The sequence below is a fragment of the Etheostoma cragini genome, chromosome 4 (genome assembly GCF_013103735.1).
Source record: "Etheostoma cragini isolate CJK2018 chromosome 4, CSU_Ecrag_1.0, whole genome shotgun sequence".
Lineage (NCBI taxonomy): Eukaryota > Metazoa > Chordata > Actinopteri > Perciformes > Percidae > Etheostoma > Etheostoma cragini.
In genome coordinates, this window is record NC_048410.1 from 7,880,310 (window position 1) to 7,901,127 (window position 20,818).

General features: G+C 42.3%; 1 protein-coding gene across 8 annotated transcripts in view; it reads left to right on the plus strand.

Moving 5' to 3' along the window:
- The window catches only part of magi1b (membrane associated guanylate kinase, WW and PDZ domain containing 1b), a 134,878-nt gene extending 126,758 nt beyond the window's left edge, over window positions 1-8,120 (plus strand). For 6 of the 8 annotated variants that reach the window (XM_034868553.1, XM_034868556.1, XM_034868554.1 and 3 more), the window contains 4 exons: window positions 43-130; window positions 1,088-1,231; window positions 3,135-3,273; window positions 6,082-8,120. In XM_034868553.1, coding sequence (XP_034724444.1) covers window positions 43-130; window positions 1,088-1,231; window positions 3,135-3,273; window positions 6,082-7,286 — 1,576 coding nt within the window. In that variant the 3' untranslated portion in view covers window positions 7,287-8,120. Of the gene's footprint in view, window positions 1-42; window positions 131-1,087; window positions 1,232-3,134; window positions 4,814-4,944; window positions 5,025-6,081 lie in introns of those variants that run through there. The other 2 variants (XM_034868560.1, XM_034868561.1) reach the window with 2 other exon arrangements.
- The last annotated feature ends 12,698 nt before the right edge of the window (window positions 8,121-20,818 follow it).

Sequence of the window (20,818 nt, forward strand, 5' to 3'; positions counted from 1 at the left end):
AATGTATACTATTTGACACTGGCTGCTATCTTTCTGCCTCAGGAACAACACCAAACCAAAACAGGAATCCTTTGAATTTAAAGCACCACAAGGCCCTCCTCCCCAACCCCCTACACAAGTCTCAGCTCAGGTAAGAAAGGCCACTCCATTTATGTCATCCATTCACCTGTCACTTCACTCATGCATCTGTCCATTTCCTGTCTCCATCAAACAACCCAGCAATCTACGGTCCATCCAGTCAACTTGCTAACCATGTCCGCATTTGTCTTTTCACACATTCATCAAGCTGTTCTAGCACCTATTACTCCTCTGTCCCTTTATGCCAGTCCACCCACCCACCCACCTTCCCAAGGACAAGCAAAGTGCATTTTTATTTATTTATTATTCCTTTATCATCCACCTGCTGGCGTTATCAGGAGTCCCCGCATTAAAAAAAGCCTGTTTGCTTTCAAAGTAACCCCACAGCCCACTGTGTTCACTGCTGAATTAATCTGGTGGTGTGGAGATGGCTTGCACAGATTGCATTGATCCCTTAGCAGAGGAGATTAGGACGGTGTGAAGACAGAATCTGTTGTGGCTGTCTGCCTGTCCTTGTGTTGCCCGGTCACACACACACACACACACACACTCTCTCTCTGACTCTAACTCTCTCTCTCTCTCTCTCTCTCTCTCTCTCTCTCTCTCTCTCTCTCTCTCTCTCTCTCTCTCTCTCTCTCTCTCTCTCTCTATCTCTCTCTCTCTCTATCTCTCTCTCTCTCCCCCTCTCTCTCTCTGCCCTCTCTTTTTGTCCACCCAGAGCCCAAAGCATCAATAATTCTGTATCCTTACAGCAGTGCATATGCATGTGCACACACACACACACACACACACACACACACACACACACACACACACACACAGTGTCTGGCACACCTAATAGGTGTGACTTTCCTGAAGGTGGCATTTGTCCCATGCTCCTGAAATAGAATCCCACATCAAAGGAGACCCGCGCACACACACACACACACTCCAAATCTTAATCATAAATCCTGATACAAATATGTTTTCCTCCCTCTCTTTCTATGTGTGTGGTCTGTGTCTCCATCAGGATTCTGAGTTCTACTCAGTAGACCTGGACCGAGACAACAAAGGCTTTGGCTTCAGCCTGCGGGGAGGCAGAGAATACAACATGGATCTGTACGTGCTGAGGCTAGCTGAGGACGGAGCGGCCGTCCGCAACGGAAATATGAGGGTACGGGCGCAGTATACCAACAGCATTCACACAACAAAACATCATCAACTGTTTTTCTAAATATACATCCCCGTTAAGACACATAGAAAATGCCACAGTCTCAGTAACCCTAACCCACACTAGAGCGTAAAAGGCAGGAAAATGAGACCTTAGTCTCAATGGAACTTACTTTATTAAATAAAGGTTATTCCAAATGAGATACATTTAATAGCAATACTAAGCTTAAAGCATTTTTTGGATCCACCCAAAAGATCCCTGGGTTGCATTGTCCATTTGGACTGTTTTTGGCTTATTATGACACAAAAATGGAAAGTTCTATGTTTTTGTTCATTTTGCTTTATTTTTGGTAGCATCCGCATCTTGCCATGTAGCTTTAATCTGATGTCCTGTTACTTTTTGTGCGAGGAACATACATGTGGGATTTCTTGATCAGGGCAGTACTTGCGAGTCACCACTATAAATGGTAACAGTTAGAATGGGACAATAAATTGTCTATATAATTTCAGAAGTTGGAGAGATTTCTGAACCAATACAAAACACCAAAATTGGAAAGATAGGGTATAGACGGTGCTGCACCTTTCTACACTGACACAGCTTGTCTCAAACATGACTAGACTTTGACTACTACATGGTATGTACTGATTTGGATATGGTAATTCCATATTTCCAGGTGCAGTCTAAGCCTGTTGACTGTTGATTAGCAAGGGGGCTGATGATACTGCCTCCTAGACTTATCAGCCATCGGTATAATACTATCTATCAATATAATTGCTTGTGCATAATGTACATAATGCATATATGAATACAAACACGGTGGCCTACAGGCTTTAGCACATAATACCGTATAATACCGTACCGCACAAAATTCGTCATACCTGGCAAATAAAGCTGATTCTGATTCTGATAAGAAGTTTATTGTGTGAATACAAAATCAAAACACAAGGCCAACATTGCAGAGTCATAGAGCATATCTGTGCACAGAATATGTACATTTTGAATTAATCCGCGTTTCTCTACTAGCTCATAAAGTGGCATTCATAAATGCTACAGAAGCTGTCATAAAACTGTAATAAAAAACCTTTAATTTGATTAATTGCTTAAGTCAGTAGCATTTCCCCTGGGCTGCTTGATTGAATATACAATGTGGGATTAAGTGATTCTCGCCTGTGTTTGCATGTGAGACATATGCAGAGGTATTGGTTTGTATTAATACACTACAGTTAGGAAGTGTCTGAGTGTGCATGTATTAGCACATTTGGACATGCATATATAAATAAATATACATTTGTGTTTTTACACCTTATTAGCAGAGCTATTAATAGCAGCAGCTCAGTGAGGCAGAGAGAGGTGTCAGTGAGAGAGGTCCACATTCTGCCAGAGAAGAATTCCCTTGGCGCAGTCAGCACTGTCAGATAACTTGAGGCGTGGAGGCAAAGAACCAAGAAGCAAAAAGTGTTTTTCTGGCTCCGATTTTTCCCCTCTCTCTTTCTCTCGTTTTCCTCTCTCAGTGTCACAGTTGCTACTTTTTGACTAAATTTGCCCTCTCTGGAAACTGTTGACTTAGAATTTTTTTTGCTGTTGTGTGGTTTACCGTTTGGAAGATTTGATATGTAACTTCTCCTCAATCTGTCCTCCCTTTCCTTCCCTTCTGCTGTCACCGTGTCCCTTTGAAATTGTATACCTCTCATCTTTCCTCTTCTTCCCCACTGTCACTTGTTTTCTGCATTCTGCCTTTCTCTGCTGTCTCCTCTCCTTCTTCTGGCTTTTGTCACGTCTCCTTTTCCCCTGTGATTTACCTCCTTTCCCCTCCATCTTCACCTGTCACTCTGTCACTCTTTTTTGCCTCCCACCTTTGGCTTCCTTCCTCTCTCCATTTTCTTCATGGTCTTCTACCTTTCCGTAGGTCGGCGATGAAATCTTGGAGATCAACGGCGAGAGCACCAAGGGCATGAAGCATGCACGAGCCATCGAGCTCATCAAGAGTGGAGGCCGGCGTGTCCATCTGGTGCTGAAGAGGGGTGATGGCTCTGTGCCTGAATATGGTGGGTCAATCTACGAAAACATTCCCTTCTCCCCCATCTTCACACCCTGAGCCAGGGGACACTCAGTGGACGGTGGTGGGTTGAAGGGGAAGGAACTATATTACCCTCCCAGGACCCTACACCCATCCCTGGGACAAACCCACCAGGGAGGGGCAAGGGGTTGGTTGGTGTTGTGTCTCTTTCTGGTGGAGGTCACTACTGGGCTTTGGGATTTTTTTTGGGGGGGGGAGCAGGGTTGGAGGTTGCTCCTCTAGGTGCTGTTGCCTCCTCCTGCTGTCACCTGCTCTCAATTTCCATGTCATCCCGCTGTCACTTTTCACCTTCTGGCCACTGAGCAAAAGCACTCTGCTGGGACTTCACAGAATGGTGGTGGGTCTGATTTCAGTGCAACATGAAAACAGAAACTGTTTACAGGGTTTCAATAACCAGAGCAGTGACCAACCAGTGTTTCCTTTGAGTCCTTAAATTCCTCATTAAACACTAATTTAGCATTAAGAGGAAAAGAAAACTTGAACCAATGCATCACATGATAAAATGGGACATCTCACAGCTTTGGTTAGGACGTGACACAGGCATATTTATGATATTTATTGAAGGTGAATGTAAGCTACTGAACTCTTAAAGGTTTTAAGGGAGAACTGTATTGAAAAGAAAAGGCAGTCTGATGCATTTTTTTGCCATTTCAAAGAGGAAAATGTCACTATACTGTGCTTGACATTACTCACTAATCCATGAATTTTATTTGCACCCACTGTTAATGTAATTGAAAAGCTGTGACAATAGGAACTCCACCCATCCCCATTCAAAAAGAAAAAGAGTCGCTCCAATTATATAAACGTTTTGTACAGTGATGAAAAGAATAGAGGCATTTTTACAAGTATTTTTGTTCCGTGTACAGAGCCATGATCAAAGCCACATATTAATGGATAAAAGTCTATTGCTGCATGAACTTGTCAAAAGTGTAAATTGGATTTTTTTTTTTCTTCTATTGTCTATTTTCCATAATATTTATGGAACGTCCCTTTTTTTAATCGTATTGACCAGTTTTGATTGATAGTCACGAGTCACCATCAATGTTTTCTTTTTGTTACCTTTCTTTTGAGTGGAGTCTTTGAAGGTTGTCAATGACATTTTTTTTTGCGCTAAGAATGTGCTGTTAACCTGCACCAATATGACATCATGTGAACTTGTATGTTTTGGATCATTATTCAAACTTTTTAGTTGGCACAACCTCTTGCCTACTTTTTTTTTTTTTCATTTCCGTCAGCAATGTAAAACTGCTTCATATGCTATTGTTGTGGGTGTTAGTCTCACTGTCTTTATTTTGGGGTTTGGCTTTTCTGCTGCTTCTGTGTCCACGTTTAGGTGTGTGTGCGGGTTAGTGTGTCTGGGTGTGTGCACGCTTGGTTCCAGGACTTTTTTCTGTAACTGATGGGTTCCACTGAAGGGTTTGGGTAATTTCCTGGACTGTCTTTTTATTCTGAATGACTCAATGATCAAATAAACACTTTTTTTTCATTAAAAAAAGAAATCAACACAATTAATTCTCCTTTTTTTTCCTTCAAGTTAGTTTCAAGCAATCTAAACCCTGTGCTCTTCTCTTCTTTCTGTTTTTTTTGTTTTGTATCTTCCCTTCTTCCTGTATTGTCCTGGGCTCTGGTCTTCCTTCAGGGATGGCCGTTCCCCATCTCACTGCATGTATGAGAAATGACAAGATGGGGGAGGCCTCTGTCCTCCAAAATCAGACCACGGTTTGTAACTGTCCTCCCCTGTCTGGCTCTCCCTCCCACTTCCTCTGTCTCGCTCTTTCGCCATCCTGATCTCTGTGTGGTGTGGCCTCAACTCACCCATGCCCATCCTCTACCCCATACATACAAATCCACCCGCCCGAAATACATTGCCAGTACCGTCGCTGCGGTAGCCGCTGTTACAGATACTTGATGCATATGTCTGCCCCAGTTGCATTGAACCTTTGGGTAACACGTCCCAAGGTGAAATGCAGAGTGTTAGTTTGTTCTTGTTCATTTGTTTAGATCACATATACGTATTGTATAGTCACCTTACTTTAGACCATCAAAGAACATCGTCGTTATTGAGAGTTTTCTGCTGTAGTTGTATTCCGGCAGTTAAATGTAGACCTGAAGACGTATTTACAAGTAGAACTGGGAAGAATAACTGTAAAGTTTAAGAATCTGATAAACAAAGCATTCTGGTGGCTGCATGTGTGAGGATTTAGTAAGAATGACCGAAAACAAGCGAAATGTGTGCATAACATTTAATTATTTTCGTATTGATTAAACAGCACATACGGTATAGCAATAGTTTTTGGATGTCATCTTGAGCATTTTATTTGCTGTAAACATCTAAGTTTTTAGGGCATCATGAATGTGCATGAAAGAGCATGGCTAATCAGTTCAGTCCAGCAGCATCATCTACATGCAGCACACTGACCAACCAGCCTCCAGTCCTGCTGGCTGATCAGCCAGGTCCCATTCTGCTTCAGAGAGGAGACTCCAGGTAGACCTGGGAACAGGTTTGTTGCGGGTAACAAGTCTCTTCGAGCACTGGCTGCCTTTGTGTCACTACCTTTTAATCTCACATGTAAGGTACACTACTGTTTTACTCATTGGCTTTTGCTGTGCCATCTAACAATTAGCCATCCCTGCTGGCATTACCACAGAATGGCTTCCATTGGAAATGTTCTCAGCTTCATTCTGCATGGTTAATGTGAAAGCAGATAGGAGATTTTTGACTCGAGATGCATGTTTGATCCCCTTGCCCTCGTGTGTATGTCGCATTTTGTTACAGACGGCAGCCCCAACGACATCAGCCCAGCCAACCCAGCCTCAGGGTTACAAAACGCTGCGGAAGTGAGCACCCTGCCCCCCACCAACACGCCATCGGAATCAAACTACCCACCGGAACCCCAACAACCATCCCGGAGCAAGAAGGAGCCAACCCGCCACTCTACCGGCACTGGCAAGCACCACCATTCCAACCACCGCTCCCCCAACAAGAGAACCAGCACGGGAAGACACAGGGGGAAGACGTCCACGGAGAAGGCTGTGTCCAAGAAGGATGTCAGAGGAAGGGACGGCCACCGCCACCATTCTAGCGGGCACCACCATAGCCGCCACCGTTCACCTAACAAGGGGCACGGCCGGTCGCGCAGTGCAGAAAACACCCTGGATAGCCGCCACAGGGGACACCGCAATGGCCGCTCCCCGGACAGAAGCAAAGGTCACTCCTCCACACATCGCCACCACCGGTCCCCATACCGCTCGCCACACCCGCATAGGTCCCCCCGCCCCTCTCGGCACCACTCCCCTGCCAGACGCCACGCCCATTCACCAGAGCCCTACCGCCGGTACGCCTCCCCAGAGAGACAGGGCCACAGCAACGAGAAGCCCAACGGGGGCAGTGCTGTATTGAAGGAGCCACCCAAGACTTCTGAATTCAGCTTCCCTCTTGAGGACAGCGTCCTCCGCGAGCCCCCAGCCCTGGACCGCCTGAACAGAGAGGCCACGCTACCACCGCTGCTCAGGGAGGAGCGCCTGTACGGGGAGGACAGCCTGCTTTTGAAAGCCTCCTCCATGGATAAAGCCTACAGGGGGGACAGACTGTTAATGGATTTGGCATCCCGTGGCCAGAGAGACGCCTTCAGGGACAACACCTTGCCCAGAGTGCGCACCCCCGACTCAGATTCAGGCTACAAGAGGTACAGCTCGCTGCTGAGGGGGCGCTCACCTGAGAGGACGGAGAAGGATGGGCGCTACGCCAGCCGAGGCAGTACCCCCGAGCCGCAATACCGAGCTCGCAGCCTGGGACGAGACATCTCCCCATTGAGGAGTTTCAGAAGGGACGACTCGGAGGACGAAGAGGATGATGACATTTTTGTGGCGGCTAAGGTGAGAGAGTACTACAGCACGCTCAAGAGCAACACCAGTCGCTCATCTGCCCTCCCTGAGCCCAAGAGGACCTACAAGGACAGCCCCAAAGACCTGAGCATCTGAATGGACAGCTGTCAGCCAATCACAGCCACTACCCACAAACACCTCAAGTACTCACTCACATTACCACTTGGTTCTACAGAAATGCAACCACACACGCAGATACACACACCAGACAACACACATGCACTCATGCACACACACTATGTAACAATGTTGAGTTTCTAACAAGACAGTGATTCCAAAATGACTTTTGAAAGCTGTTTTCTTCCTTTTTTTAAAAATGTATGTTATTTTTTTCCTCTTTTTTTTTTTGGTTCTTGTTTTTGGTTAAGCATTCTACATTTACAGTAACTCCGACTTTTCCAGAAAATATAAAACCATAAAAAACAATGATGTGCCTAACAGTTCCATTAACAAGCAACAGTTTGCTTTTGATTTGATATGTGACGGGCATTTTGTGCCGCACTGTCAGATGATGAAATGTATGTACTTTTCCACGAGGATCCCATGGAAGTACCACGCACCTGGATCACTGTAACCGGTGCTCACAATGATGCTGTGCATGTCTTACCGGTTTCAATGTCTCTTTTTCTCTCTCTCTCTCTCTCTCTCTCTCTCTCTCTCTCTCTCTCTCTCTCTCTCTCTCTCTCTCTCTCTCTCTTTCTGTCTGTCTCTCTCTCTCTCTCTCTCACTTTTACTCTCCCCCCAGTGCCACCGTTTTTTAGACATTTGACCAGACTATAGCACAAGCCTGCATTTGTTTGTATATTTTTGACAGTTTGCAGTATGTGTACATTCAGAGGTGATCATTTTAAATGAATGAAGGGAACATTAAAAGTTAAACTATGATGCTGATGATTATGTTAAAATAAAATAATATATTCAACGAATAAACAAGTGTTTGGTTGATTTGGTTCGGTCTCTTTGGTTGTCACAGCTGTTAGAATTATTTTGGGATTAAAGTCATTAACATTTCAGTTTCACAACAGGTTCATCATGCAAACATTGAGTTTAAGCGTCATAGCAAGGCAGATATTGGGTGGCAGGTAGAAAAAAGTATCTGAGAGAGTCTGGAAAGTACTGAGCTCTCATTATCTGGGCAAACAAGAGAGTGGGGAGGCTGACATTGTTATCTCAGGCCTAGAGAGAGAGAGCGAGAGAGAGTGTTTAAAGTCTTTGAAGAAAAGTAAAGCAAGGAGCTCCCATCCTTTCACAACATCAAAGCCTGGATAGACCAGTCTTAAAAAAATGTTTCTCCTCTCCCTGCTTGCTCTGATTCGTGCCTTTTCTATGCCCTATTTCTCCCTTTGTCCTCAACACTCATACCTTCTCTTCCTGTATCTCCTCCCTTTGCCAAAAGATTTTTTTTTGATAGAGAGGAGACAACAGAGAAGCTGAGTTACTATTTCAGGATAGGTGGATGATGATGACGCCTGAGAGGGGCTGTGCCGTAGAATTAACAATGGGGGAAAACAGCAGAGAACGGAGTGGTCACCCCTGGGGATGTCATAGGGATTTACTACTGCAGAGACTGCAGTTAAATATTCATTATGGCACGTGTCTATTCATGTTATGGTAATGTCTGTGTAGGTTATATTTGCAGTAGTCTATATCCTTAACATTACAATTCCGAGATTTCTCCAGTGCCGCAGAAAATTCCACCGGATGCATTTCTTTTTTGTTGAAATAATGAAGGTGGTTTTATGAGGACTATGGTTAACTGTGCCTCAGATCTCTGCAGGGTAAATCAAGACAGCTAGCTAGACTATGTTCAACCTGAGTATTCTCTCGCACAACTATTTTGCAGCAGCTCCGTCCGTTGCTTAGCATTACCCAAGATGATTGTGATTGGTGTAAAGAAATGCCATTAAAACCAGTGCATGTTTTCCTCCCATCCAGTAATGCTGTGTGGAGTAGCCAGCACCCCCCTCCGCTTCGCTGCGTGTGAATGGTCTGGCAAAGCGAAACTATAATTACAGTACCTTCCCCACAGCGTCACATTGGATGCATGCATGTTTTGTTTGCATTAACATACAGAGAACTCTGAAGAATATCTGAGTTGTCATCATATGAAGTTCTTTCCACTTGCCACAACACACACACTAAGGTACTTAATACCATATGTTAAAAAGTATGCATTCAAGATTACCCCATGGACACAATCTGTGCAGCTCCTAAGAGCAAATGGGAAGCAGAGATGAAGCATCGCGATCAAACAGTATCATATCACAGATCTTTTTGACCTAGTTTCTTTGTGATTCAACAGGGCCTCGATGCATTTTACTCCTTTTGATGCAATGATCTGAAAGTGGTTTACATGGCTACATTCATGACTCTGGCTTCCTGTCCTTGTAGATGAGACATGCATTTCAATTTACTCGTTAAGATTATTAATTACAATAAGTACGGGTTTTATTGTAAATAAGTATGTCTAATTTAAAATTTAGATTTTTCTAAACCATAATTAGGTATATTATTTACTTGTTTAAGAAGTGGGTCGGATTTAGGAAATTTTTGCCATCAGCAAAGAGGCACAATGGAGATGTTTGTACCCTGCAAACACTTTCCTCCTTTTCCTCCTCTCTCTCACAGTGAAAGGGGAGCAGCTCCTAAATAATGGATGCAATCCACTTTCCAGCGGCGAAACACTCTCCTCCCCTCTCTTTTGAAACTCTCTCTCCATCTTTATCAGGACATACTCCACTCCTTCTCCTCATCAAATGCAGGAACAGAGCTCCATATTTTATTGCTTGTGCGACCCCCAGAAATGATTAACAACCCTTGTCTGGTGACAATTCATCATGTCAGTGCCAGGCAGGATGAAGAGACGGTAATGAAAAGTTCAATAACAACATGCCTACAGCCCAGCGCAACAACAGCCAGCAGGGTCAAGCCTCCGATCTCACGTCAGCCCGGTTCCCGGTGCTCTCGCTCCGACCTTGGGACCCTCTGCTCCCCCGTTGCCATGGAAACAACAATGCAACAGGCTCTCTCCTCCAGCTGCCTAGAGCTGACAAGAGTTAGATGCGTACACAAGGCTGAGGGAGAAAAGTAAATTAAACGAAAACAAGAGTGCAGGGTTATTTTTGGCTGTGTGCTCAGGATTTCAAGAAGCTTTCACTCAAGGAGGAGTAAAATTTCTAGATTTTGAAATTACTTTTCCATCAGGAAGCTCAGCATCATATCTAACAAGCCTGTTTTGATACCCACTGCTGTCATGTTATGGACATACACACTGCTGCCATATAGTAGCTGTTCTTTGTCCTAATACTGCATCTGTCTCATGCCCGGCTGCGCATGGAGTGAGGTGTGGTGGATGAATGTGTTGTGGCTGCTCAAAGGGCATTTCATGCAGTCTGTGTCTTTCTTATCGTGGTTACAGTAATAGCAGTTGATAGGATTTGGTGATGTAGATGTAACGCTTGAGGCTTTTGTGGTGAATGGTTATATTAAGTAGAGAAATGGCTGCAGCCACACTAATCAATCAACAGCTGATATCCACAGACACCGTGCCTCATATGATTATAGACAGTCCTTTTTAATTAAATTAGAGATTTTCTTCCTTCAGTTGAAATCATGCAGCTTTATATTTTATCCAAGTGGTAACTCGAAAGATATCTTTGGCAAACCAAAGATCCCAAAAGAACTTGATTGTTTAATTTTTCTTAACAGCTGGTCGTTTTGTGCTTGATTTCCGAAATACTAGAGGGTATAGAGCCTTATTTAAGCTACACTAATTATTATCTTTAGTCACTGAGCAGCTGGACTTTGTGGATGGTGATGTCAGTCTGTCGGTCGGTCGGTCGGTCGGTCAGTTGGTCCACCACCTTCATTCAGACTAAAATATTTTAACTGACGGGTGGTTTGCCATGAATTTTTGTGCAGAAATTCAGCCGCTGACTTTTGTGATCCCCTGACAGCAACTAAGGTTGTCATTTTTGGTTTTGAGTCAAATATCTTGGTTGTGGTTGTTGGTGTACATATTTCAGTATCTATTGGACACGTTTTAATCACTTTATGGTCTTCTGACTTTCCCTTTTGTGCTGCCTACAGTAGATGGAATAAGCTCATGTTGCATAGGCTACTCAGAAATTCTTCTTAATTTTGTATAGATCCAGGCATTTCTCTTGTCACAAAATCCACATAGTATGCCGTTCAAATGCACTGTACTCAATGTTACGCCATATTTGAATAGTATGAGTAGTATGTTAGTCTGCAATTTCAAACAGAGACACTGTGACTTAGCACACTGACGTTAGCATTTAGCTCTATGCTGCTAGCGGGGCTGGATTCTTGTTATATTACTGTAAAAAACAAATGACGACTTGCAATGGTGGGCAACTTTTGTTCCCATCAGTATTAAAAAAAAGTTTAGCTTCTTGTAGCTCATTGCTTTTAGCAGACAGACGTTTTTAGTGAAAAGGTCTGACAAACCGGTTGTGTAACTAGCTGGTGACCTTAGTGGATCCTTTAGTAGCTAGAAATACAGATATTTTCCCGGTGGAAGCAAAAGAAGAGTGGCTGCTGGATTTATATCATCAGGTGGTAAGAAACACAATTCCAAATGAATGCTAATGTTAGTAACATGCTAACGTGTCTTCAGCTTGTTGTCAATTTTCACAGCAGACATTTGGACTGGTCACAGTAGGATAAACCACCTGTGTTTAACATTGGTGGACCAGTGGACTATGCAGCGACAAGGCTTGGTGAGTTGTAAAAAAAATTGGATTTTGTCAAACTGGACATTTATTTGAAGCATGCTTCAGAGGCCAGTCACGTTCAGTAGATATCTTTCAGTGACAGTTGCTGTGACTTGATCTAGTTCCAGAGATTGCACCTTTAGTGGAGGGTTTATATCCCCAACATCTCACAACTAAATCCCTCCTCCCATTTCAAGATATTGTGAAGATTTTGATCACCTCCTCTCATAACATGTTAAAGATGTTATGACAGATTTGAGGTTTGGGATGTGAGACTCAGGTCTTCTGTTGTATGCATCACCTGGATGTTTCATAATGTCAGCATAATACTTGCTATCCTTTTTTTCCCCGGCCAAGTTGCCCTTCTTTGTATATTACTACATGAGATTACGTGTCCTGTCATTTCAGCAGAAATAGAAATGATCTGTTACCTATGTCAAGTAGTACTGTACTCTGCTGTTCTGTGCTCAGGCCGTTGCCCCGTCCCATTAATTCTGTAATCAAGATTATAATAATGCAATCTGTTTGTTCTGACTGTGTGATCCAGGAAAGGAAATCAATCATGTGTTCAGCAGGAAAAATATTCTTCAAAGATCTGCCCTCCTTTTAACATAATTTAATCTTTTTTAGATTTTAACAATGTTAACAGGTTAAATATCAATACTCTAAAATTGCTTTAAAGGCATTGTGGAGTGAGGGGGTAGTGGTACCTAGGCAACATAGAAAAGGAGGATCAAGATTTTTTTAAAGGTGCATCATCAATATTAAAATACTGCAGAGAGTTGTCTCCCCAGGAGTTGGCAACATTGCTTCCTCGGTTTAGAATTATGATGAGAACTGCTAAAAATAATACTTACGAATTACGACCTAATTGCTAAACATTCTGCAAACTCACGGTCCCCTCTTCCCGATTTACAGCGCCTTTCTTGGCTTAAAATAACTCACCGTTGACTAACATTAGACGTTGTAAACAGCCGTGGGCCGCTTGCCTGGTCCTCCGGTAACATTAGCAGGCGGCATCATGGCCAGTCGGGATCACTTTACTGGCTGTGTCTCAATTGTTTTTGGAATGTAACCAACTCAAGTACGCTATACTTGGGTACTCTATACAATTCAATGTGAGTACACAAATGTTGAAATGACATAAAATGTCACACAAACAGAAATTCCTTCACGGAAATTTCAAAAGGAGAAATTACTGGCATAAGCAGTGTTAGTATTTCAACATAGCATGTTTTCTTAATATCCAATGATGCATTGGAGTCATTTTTGGATTTATTACAGTAAATATATTGCATGTTGGACCTTTAATTTGTTGTTGAATTTGGAAAAGACAAAAGGAAATCTAATCGATTCTTACCAAACTAGTTGTATGTAACTAATAGAAATACTCTTCCATACACTACCGGTCAAACTTTTGGAACTTTAATGCAATATCTACTGTACATCGCCCATTATGAGCAACCATCCATCCAATGTTCCATGGGCACATTCTCTTTACTAATCTTACATCATTTTAAAAAAACTAAGTGAGAAAACATTGGAGAACCCTTTAGCAATTATGTAATGCACATCTGAAAACTGCTGCCCTGGTTAAAAACAACAACAATGCGACTGATCTAAGCTGGTATTCTGTCTATAATGGAGTGTATAATGTATAGCTCCAAATAAAGAGTCAAATGTGTTTACAAATGCAGACACAGTAGGTTGTAGACCTTGAACAATAGCACTCACAATTCAAATGATTGTTGAATTAACTACCAACTATTTTGAGAGATGCTATGTGTCAAGGCTAAGTAATGATGTGTGCATGTATTCATGCACTGATACAAACACTGCATTAGTTGTCAGACAAACACAAATGGGGATCAGACACATTTCGTGACTATCAATACTGCGTCTTTAGATGAATTCCTAAAATAACTTCCATATTAACAACCTCCTGACACATTTCTGAATGCACATTCTGCTTCATAAATATGTAAACACGCAATTGACATCCCAAATGTTAATGTTTCAATGTACGAGTAACAGTGTTCTATTCTAATGTGAATGCACAAATTGAACCCCTTTCTTCACATGTAATATATGTGCACCATAATTTTGTGCAGGAGTGATAGTTTGTTGTCATGAATATTATATGAGTAGCATGTAGAAAACCATTAACCGTCGTTCTCAATATTGACAGTGGATATATATTTGATGTGATGAAACACAACATGATTTAACTGTTAATTTTCTGTTTGGAATTCAGTTGCAATGGAAAAGGAAGTGTTATCATGATTGATTGATTGATTCTTTTCTAAGGGACTGTTGTTTTTTTATTTAAGGGCCTACCAGAGGATTTTTTGATCTTTATTCAAATTAGACTTGACCCTCGCCAGCTATACATTTTTCTATGACCTTCCAAAATGATTGGGAAAAGAGAAATGACCCTCTCCAAAAATGTATTGCTGCCTTCTGTGTTGGTTGCTGGTTTGCGCTTGACAAAGATGTACAGATACCAATGTTTTTTTTAAAATCATGACATACATGACTTAACTTCTGCTTTCTCATCTTAAGCCCCTGACACACCATCCAGACGGTCAACCCTCGGCAGAAAAGGCAGTTGGACAGTCTCCCCGGGTTGGTCAAAAAGTGCCTTGGGTCACATTAAAGCGACGAGATGTAAAATGTACTTAACAGCAAGCGCTCTAATCAGTATTGTTAGCTAAAAATGAAAATGGAATTTTAAGGCCAGACTGTCATGGCAGCTCGTTCAGAATACGATCATATTTTACTACATTTTACTCACCAAAAACGTGTTTTAAAAGATTCTTGTCAGATTTTGAGAGACCCTAGTCACGCTCATCCTGCTCCTCGTTTCCAGGTTTGCACTCAACCAATCAGATTGGTCATTTGAGTCCGACTGCCGCCAGTGCCCGCCTTCCGACAGAGCATGTCAGGTCGGCCAAAATGTAGACCGACGACCCCTTTGGACCACGCCAGACAAAAGACGGCTCGGAACACACTGAACAGACTCGAGTCACCGGCATCGCCAGATTGTCCGACGGACGATTATCGGGTTGGTGTGTCACGGCCCTTACACATCACACTCCACTAAGACGGTGGCCATTTCAGTAGATTTACTCACTAACGTTGTGGAAACACAATAAGCACGAAAACTAATTGCACACTTCCTGCATCACTGCATTACTTCAAATACTAAGTTACTCCTCTAGTAAACTAGAACTCACATGAAATAAAACAATAAAAGACTAAGACCATTCAACAAAGCACACAGGGTAATAACAAATTCAACACTAGGCTTCCTCAGTCATTGTATCTTTAAGCTTACAGGTAAAGCTGCCGAAGCTTAATATTATCCAAAACCCATTGTTCAATATAATCCACTGCTTGCCTGTTCGTCTATATATTAAAACTAGTATCCCATATTCGGGATTCAGTATGCAGTCCCGGAACCATTCTATTTTGATTAATTGTCTCTTGAAAAATGACATAGTTTGAAGGCAAAATCCATATCCAAGAAACCACAAGGCTTGTCTTCGTAGGGTACCGGCAACTGTGCCCTGTGATTGGTTAAACTATAGCAGGCACGCTATCTTTGGCTCACAGGTGCTTGGGAGAAGGCTGGTGGTGAACAGGAGTGAGCCTTGGTGCAGACAGCTGCTGCAGACTGCTCCAACACGTAACTAAACATTTGGTCCAGTGGTTTTGATAGATGCTAACCATGGCAACTGGTTGGCCACTGGTTGTCTCAGTGATGTGATGTTGGTGTTTTTTGGAGAAATCAATCTCCTTGATTCACAGGCCTTTCAGTAAAAGAGCTCTTATTGAATGGGCCGATGCTTCTGTAATTGGTCCCCTGACTATAAGAGCAACTCTGATTGGCCCAATAAGTAAAGAGAGAAAAAGTCTCCACTTTGACTCGGCTAATGCACAGGACTCAGCTGACGAGGGTTCATTATAATCGTCACTCTTAGTGGAAGAGAGCTGCTTCTCTTTTTCATCGAGGAGAACGCAGAAGAGAGGAGAGGTTTGATCCTGAGTTCCCACAATACTTAGAGTCACGCTTCAATGACAGTGGAAGAAAAGAGAAGCAGGATTAGGACACAAAACCCCTAAGTAATTGATTTTAGATGCAACACTGTGCTAAATCAGGTTGTTCTGATAACTTTCAATTGGAGCCTGATAATTACACAGGAATTATTGTAAATCAGTACGGTAAAAACCTGTCATTGAGTAACGGTCATTCTAAGTTGGTCATACAATTAACTAGTGTTTTTTTCATTACAATTTCCTTGTTTAGTCTGTAAAATTCATTCATTTATTTGGCATTATTTGGTAAGTCATCTTTAACACAGATGACTTATCACAGATCCCAATGAGGAGGCTGTTTATTTTGTCAGGACGTCAATGATTAGCTGAATAAATTACTCAGAAATAATTGTCATTTTCACCAGTAGGTGTATGACTTGGCATTTGTGAGTAATGTGTTTTGTCTAAATGTCATCTTGTGTCGCCATTTTTTTACTCCCCATGGTCAGTGAAATGTTGGCCATATTAATAATGATATTTAAAGAACATTCCTGTAAGATATGATAAAAAACCGAAATGATGTGACTGGTTTATGAAATTAGATCCTGTGGTTGTTTAGTTGATACAATGGACTAAACAGAAAACTCACACTTTATTACATTTATGAAGGTTATAGCCTACATGCTAAATGTAGAATTTTGTAAAGTGCATTTGGCTGGCCTTAAATAAAGTAATTATATTGCAATAGAGGCCAGTTAGTTTTATGAGCTTCAGAGTAAATGCAGCTGTTTTCTCTTGCTAGAAACCCACGAAATTGTGGACAAAAGCTACTTATTATTTAAATAGTGACAGTGGAAAGTACATGTGTTTTCATGTCAGCAGCATAACAATCACGTACCGTGTGTGTCCCACAGTGTCATCTTGTGGCCAGTTTAGGCTCTCACACTCTCCCTGCCAAACATCATCACTGTCCTGTAGCTGTGGGAAAAGACAGTTCACAGAGTCAACAGACCACTTTCTGTGGCGGACCTACCGTCGCCTCCCGAGCTATAACTCACAGGCTTGTGTGTGACTGATGCTCTAAAATGAGAACAATGCGTCGTTTTACGTCTTCATTCTCCATTATAAAGCAGTGGGTTTCATGCCTGGGTGTCACACATTCAACATCTTAGGCCAGGGGCTCTGTCAGAGAGAGGTAGATCAATATGTCACCATAGGAATTTGTGTGTGGATTTTGTGGATTATTTGTCAATGTCAGGGTCATGGGGAGGTGATGATCTGAAGCTTCTTTGTTCATGATATTGATTGAGTCTAGCAGAGAGTAGGCTGATGTAACGTAGTAGCATGCTGGCTCAGGGTCAGTAATGTTGAAGTGAAACGCCCTCTACTGTTGCTCGGAAGAAACAGGTTAAGAGATCTGCTCAATGTGGTTGAATTCAAGCTACTTTTTCCTTTCTTGAATACTGTTGGTTGAATAGATCTTGGGGGGGGGGGGGGCAGAAAGTATGCATCCACACGTTTTAAATGCTCCTTAAAAAAGGTTTTGTAAGGTGAGACTGACGGGTGATTTATTGAGAGATGTAAAAGTCTTCCAGCAAGGACACAGAAAAGATGGGAGGCCCTGCGTGGGCTGATTCAGTGTTTACTACATGACTCACACCCCTCCCCATTCAATGCATGCCTGTCCGACAAACATGCTTACAGACAAACAACACATGGCTTGCTTTCAATTTGAGTTACTGGCTGACCACCACATGATATGTTTTTGCATCGGCCTTCATGCATCAAAAAATCAAAGTACCCATTCATATATCGCGGGCTGCAGGGTCTGGACACAGAGTCATCAGCAAAGAAATGCTTTTAAGTTAAGTCAAGTTAAGTGTTTTCTCATGGCCCCTTTTCACTATTGTTTTCATCTTTTCAAAGCAGCTTCTCTGTAATAACCATGTAGGAAATGCACAAGCTTCAGTTACCAACAAATATTTTTGTTGAACTACAGCTTCCATTAGAGAGCACCATACAACAGAATGGGGTTGTGTTGCAATGTACACTACACATAGAGTCACCTAAACATAAGGCCATTGTTTAAAACTAACTGAATTATTTCAGTCCCAAATGTGTGGCTGTGGCATATGTAATTGAACTGCGACATTATCTAATGTACACAAACTGAATTGCTTTTGCAAGGCAGGGAAGGGCACGCATGCACGCACGCACACACGCATGCACGCAAGGACACATGCAAGCACACACACACACACACACACACACAGTCAATCTCCACTGCAGAGGGAATTGCAAGGAGAGCCAGACCGCATGCTAATAAGCCTGCAGTCAGCCAAGAAAAACACATATCAGATATGCATCTGAGTTTTGACCTCGCCACTGGCCTGTAGCAGAAAACAAAGTTGAAATAATGAAATGTACCATTTGGAATGTACATTTCCACAAACAATAGCTTTTGTGTGGCCTGATTATTGTCAGCATGCCTGAGCTGTTGAAAACTAGCTCATAACACTTGCCTTTTGCATGGTACTCAGAGCTAGTGGTGGCACCAGACAGTCCTGAGACTCTCTCCGTGCTCTATGTTTTTGGGCTTCTTCTTTGTTGCAGTAGAACAAATGCAGACACGCTTTGAGTTGACTGTGGTGGCTGTAAACTTCCTGTTGGTTGCACCCAACTTGTGTGGAACAGCTGACCAGAGGAAACTTTGAAGTGAGCATGCAAGTTGGTAATTATAGAAATCCAGGCTCCATCCCTACCTCTAGGTACACCGCCACGGCTGGAAAGGTCCAGTGGTGCCAAAGTGATTTTGTATTGTAAGATGGAGGCTGTGGCCTCAGACTACAACTTTTAAGTTTTGCAAATATGTTTTACTTTTTCTTTTCTTATATTAAAATCTTCTTTTGACCACTTGGGGGCAGTGCAATTAGCTTTGACATAGTTGATCATGGCAAACCTAATAGCAAACAGTTGCTACTCTGTGTTGCATGCAGCAAAGTGAATGTATGCATTTAGTCATATTTATGGATACCTAATGGATGTACCTTTAGAGTACTATTATCCTCATTTTAGCTTGGATTTGTTCTTTACTCCTGAACCAACTGTACCTATCCAGCACCAAATGGCAGACAACGTTAGCAACGAGCTGGCAATCAGCTTTTTGCAGCTTTAGAGCTAGTTTTGAGTTTTAAATAAGTTGGTGTTGACCAAAAAAGGTGGGATGATAAATATTAAAATTAGTCTTTGTCTGCTGAATGTCTAAGTAGGCATTTGTTTGTCACTTCCTACAAACAAAAAATGAACAATGTGTGGGTGTGTGTGTGAGTGTGTGTCTGTGTGTGTGTTTTTGTGTGTGTTTGCTAAAGCCTTTCACCTACAGTACATGCAATCTGTGTGAATAATTACACTCTAACTCTTCTAGTATGGACCAAAATACATCAACTGAGTTTTAATTCCAAGAAAGAAGCAGGTTTGAATCCTCAAGGGGTGATAGATGCGTCAAAAAGGTTTGAGGTAAGACAGTGCAGTTGCCTGACATTCCTCATTAATCTTCCCTTTTTTTCTTGTCTCTCCAGCCACCTAGAACATCTTCAATCATCCGTGATTTGTGAAACCAATGTTGCACACAACACAATCCATGAGGCTGTATCTCAATGACAAATGGCCTTGAATACATAATGTGTGGTATTTCATTCTGTGTGTTTGATAACTCTGAGCAACAATTTACCACAGGGAGAAGATAACAAAGACGATCAATAGCCAGTTGACCAATTGGTCTCTCTTTTTCTCTCTTGGATAAAAAAAAGTGGAATCATCATCAGTTGAATATAGACTGTCAGAGGCTCACAGACCCTGTAAGAAATGCATGACACTTCAGTCAGGAGACCACCAAGTAAGTCCACATTACTACTCAGTTTATCAATATTATGAGCCTGTTTTATCACCTGAGACTCCAGCAGAACAGTCTCTCTGGTCTGTCTTTTTCTTTCCAGGAAGACTGACTTGTGTGAAAGTGATTGAAGATAACTGGAAAAGGAAGGGGAGGAGTTTTGACCATAAATTGTGACTGATCTCTTTTAGTTGGGAAATATTAAAAACGTCATGTACAAAGACAAAAAAGAACAAACAGGTGTGTTTCCTGCCTTTGTTTACTAGTTTGTATCTTACAAAACGATTTGATTCATAGAATGTTCTCTTTAGCAATAAAACGTAATAAGTGAGGACATACACCTGCATGAGGCATGCACACTGGGTGGGAGCCAACGTGAATCTAGTGTTGAGCCAGATTAACGGTTGTGTGTGACGGATTTTCTGTGTGTGTGTGCAAATCTGTGTTCCTTCCACGAATTCTTCGCTGCTCCGTATCACATCCTCTGAGGGTAAGTGCTAGTAAGCATGTGTGTGTCCAGGATCTGATGTCATACAGCGAAGGGATGAATAAAGATTGTGAAAGGGGGTGTGTGTGAGCTCCCTACACACCCCTACAGTACATCCTACGCTGTCCTGGACAATTCAGGGGGTGGTGGGCTGGTGATTAACAGGACAGAACAGGGGCTGTCTCATACCTCTAGTAGCCGGATGGGTTGTGCAAAACGCCTATGAGCTTGAACGTGGACTTCCTCATGAAGTCTGACTGGGAAATGCATCCTGAATGGAGCCTTGGAGCCACAAGACCGGGTCTGGGTGTGAGGGGGCTAGACAAAGTAGAAAGGGTAAAGTCCTGACTCTAAAAATAGAGATACTGTATCCTCTAAATCATTATCAATCTTGATTTTGTTCTTTTTTTAAAAAGTATTCTTTGATTAAATTGAGGCCATCTACATCTTTATCATTTTATAAATAAGAAAACGC